This window comes from Trichinella spiralis (assembly GCF_000181795.1).
Source record: "Trichinella spiralis strain ISS 195 chromosome Unknown Scfld9, whole genome shotgun sequence".
Lineage (NCBI taxonomy): Eukaryota > Metazoa > Nematoda > Enoplea > Trichinellida > Trichinellidae > Trichinella > Trichinella spiralis.
In genome coordinates, this window is record NW_003526948.1 from 2,485,288 (window position 1) to 2,488,413 (window position 3,126).

Sequence of the window (3,126 nt, forward strand, 5' to 3'; positions counted from 1 at the left end):
TTTTTTTTTGTTTGACAAGATGCAAATAGTCCACTTGCTTGCTTACTGTGATTTATGATGTGCTTTTGTTCGATAAATTTAAATCACAACTTTGGAATGCTTACACTTTTAAAATTGAACATTTCTTCCTCTATGAACGTGCGTATGCATGATGAAAATAGCCTCTTATTATTATTATTATTATTATTATTATTATTATTCCAAAGTTTTCTCCTGGATACAGATTTGCATTAAATTATTGTATGTCGTCAAGCATTTTTACACTTTGAAAAGGGGAATAATAGAATTTAATTATTTAAGAAGGGTTCAAATTAAAAATTCAAATTGCATGCTTTGCTCAAAAGCGAGCTAACCGTTAATTCTGACGAGAGTCTGCGTTAAATGATTATTCACCCACCGCTCATCACTGACCGCTCTTTTATCAATTCAATCATAATTTCCCATTTTGCATATCTATGGGCAATTTGAAGAATTCTTTGCATATGTAAATTTTCCTCCACTACCAACAACGAACTAACAACTTTCTGCCATGCACATGCTGTGCATACATGCATGTGTATAAAAAATAAAAATCAAATCATTTCACAAATCTGATCCAATCTAATCAAAGTAACAACTTGCAATATTTCTTCATCCAGCTGATTTGCTGAAAGGAAAAGTCTGAGAAAATTGAAGAAGCTGATTAATAGGTCCAAAGATTCCTGTATCATTTCATCTATAACATATGAAAATAACACAGGGAGGAGGGGGGAGGAGAGAGGGAGAGAAACAGATAGACTGGAGAACAGAAAAGAAAAAGGGGAGAAAAAAAAATCAATTCTCTTAATTGCTGAAAGCAGCATTGTATTACATGGCCAAATTTTCTAATCGAGTAATTTGAGGATAGAAACCCACCACTGTTGGTTGCAGTTGGCCAGTGATCGGTACATTTTCACAGTTATAAATGGCAAAAGAACAACAAACAACATGCAAATCATTGCCGAAGTTCAATCTCTTAATTTTCCATTTAGAACGTCAAAGAGCACGAAACAACTGAAGGCTCATCAATTCAACTAACTCTATCTTCGTGGCAATGATACACGAGTGGCCAATATTTGCACAAAACGCTTTTGAAACAAGCAAAATTCCACTGCAAAAACTTAATTTACTTGTACTGCTAATATGCGCAAAATGCTAATTACTGTACATTCTATTTTTCTTTTGTTATATCTACATAATTTTCTATTGGACAGATTTTCTGTTGCAATTAAGTTTTTGCAAGTAAAAAAGTTGAAAATGGTATTATACATTTGTCACTGGAAATAATGCTATAATGTTACGTTAAAGGGAATAACAATTTAAAATGGATTCATCCATTTTTACAAGAACTATATATAATAGCATTCAGAAAGTTTGTTAAAATAAAATAAAATAATATAAAAATGCTACAATATATCATAATTTATTGTATTCATTTGTTGCATTCTATTTAATAAAATTTCTACAGATTAATGTTACTTTATTAAAGGATGATGATTTCAAGCATTTACACTGCGCAATCAGTGGATTAAATTCCAATATACTGTGCATTGCTAATTGCAACAAGACTCTAATAATTCTAAAAATCTATCAGGGTTATTTGTTTTAATTTTAAATAAAAATTTCTGCCTTATCTTATTAATAAATGCTATTATCAGAATTAATTCAATGCACCGGCTGATAGAAGACACACAGCAGTGTTTGCATTAAGAAACATAGAAAAAAAAAGAAAAGCAAAAATCCACGAAAGGCCATTAAGCTGTATAACAGGGATAAAAATCGACGCTGCTTTATGAAACATATTATAATTAGATTTGCAGCATTTGTGTGGTGCTGAATAAAACAACTGCTAAATCACAGTTTTCCCGCTGATGAGCACAATAACAGTATCATCAGAAATGTTGGCACAATTTACAACGTAAATTACCCAGAGTTCACTTTAAACTATCCACGCATAAAGCAATAAAGCAAAACAAAAAAAACAGTTACCCTTTTTCTGGTCTTTCTATAATTTATCTATTCAAATTTATTATTGAAATATGATGATTGGAGGAGATCAAGTAGAATTGACGCGCCAAAATGGAGTGTTTACAATGATAGCCGAATGCTAAACTGATCACATGACAAAATGCCAAACAAGATCCATTTGTTAACGTTGGAAAAAAGCTCGATTTTTTAAAATGTTTGAATAAAAAATATTTTCATCTGTTTTAAGAATATTATTTGTTTATAATGAAGAACAAATGCACCATATAGAAAAAGTGAAAAATCCGCATATATAGGCGTGAAACTTCGATGTCCGTCTTAATAGGAACAACACTTGACACTTGTGGACCATTTACTGGTTGCTGTTAGTGGAAGAAATAAAAGTGAAAAATTAACCGTATTACGATGTGGTGTAGTGTAATTTAATTTGCTGGTTTGATTTGAATTAGCTCTGCTAGATGGTGGGACAGCTAGCTATGAAAAAGAAAGTAGACAAAAGGGATGAAAGTTTAGAAATTATTCTATTGAGAGAAATTATTGTAAAAATGAGCAGTGCAGATAGAAACGGAACCAAAACAATTCTAGCGTTGATTGAGGATCGTTTATTTCTGCCCTTTTCAAAATCAATTCTCCGGTTGATGGGATATTGCAAGCTGGCTGGCTATCCGTGCAAGCAGCGTCTCTTTCCCGGGAGAGACCGGAACCATTGGTTTGTCGAATTCGACTGCACAACCATTTGTGAACGTCGATCAGCGCCAATATATATGCCCATTTGCTGCGCGACACCGTGCGACAGCTCGATTGATTGATTCGTCATCGGCGGGATATGGATGCCTGATTATTAGTGTCCTTGCTGCAATAAGCTAATTACAAAATGAAATGAGCGCATATTGTTTTGGCCGATCAATTAACGCCTGCTTCTTAATGTCTGTCGCAAAAGCGCCGTGCGGTTGACATTTGATAGGTGATCCGCCGTTTCCGCTGTTATAAACCGAATCCAACCAAATCAAATTCTATTACAATTCTAACCATTTTCATCGAATTTGTCGAACAAAATTAGCCAACTTTATTATTATTATTCTTATTGCCACAGACAAAAAATAATACTAATAATTATAATAA

At 33.0% G+C, this 3,126-nt stretch overlaps 1 protein-coding gene across 1 annotated transcript; it reads left to right on the forward strand.

Moving 5' to 3' along the window:
- The first annotated feature begins 2,480 nt into the window (after window positions 1-2,480).
- On the forward strand, window positions 2,481-2,813 carry Tsp_05275 (putative luciferin 4-monooxygenase). The gene has a single exon (XM_003371558.1). It carries the CDS (start codon window positions 2,481-2,483, stop codon window positions 2,811-2,813), a length of 333 nt encoding a protein of 110 aa, XP_003371606.1.
- Window positions 2,814-3,126: the final 313 nt, after the last annotated feature.

Excerpts from the sequence above, each read along its gene's own strand:
- Tsp_05275 (XM_003371558.1), top strand. The coding sequence starts at position 2,481 with ATGAAAAAGAAAGTAGACAAAAGGGATGAAAGTTTAGAAATTATTCTA.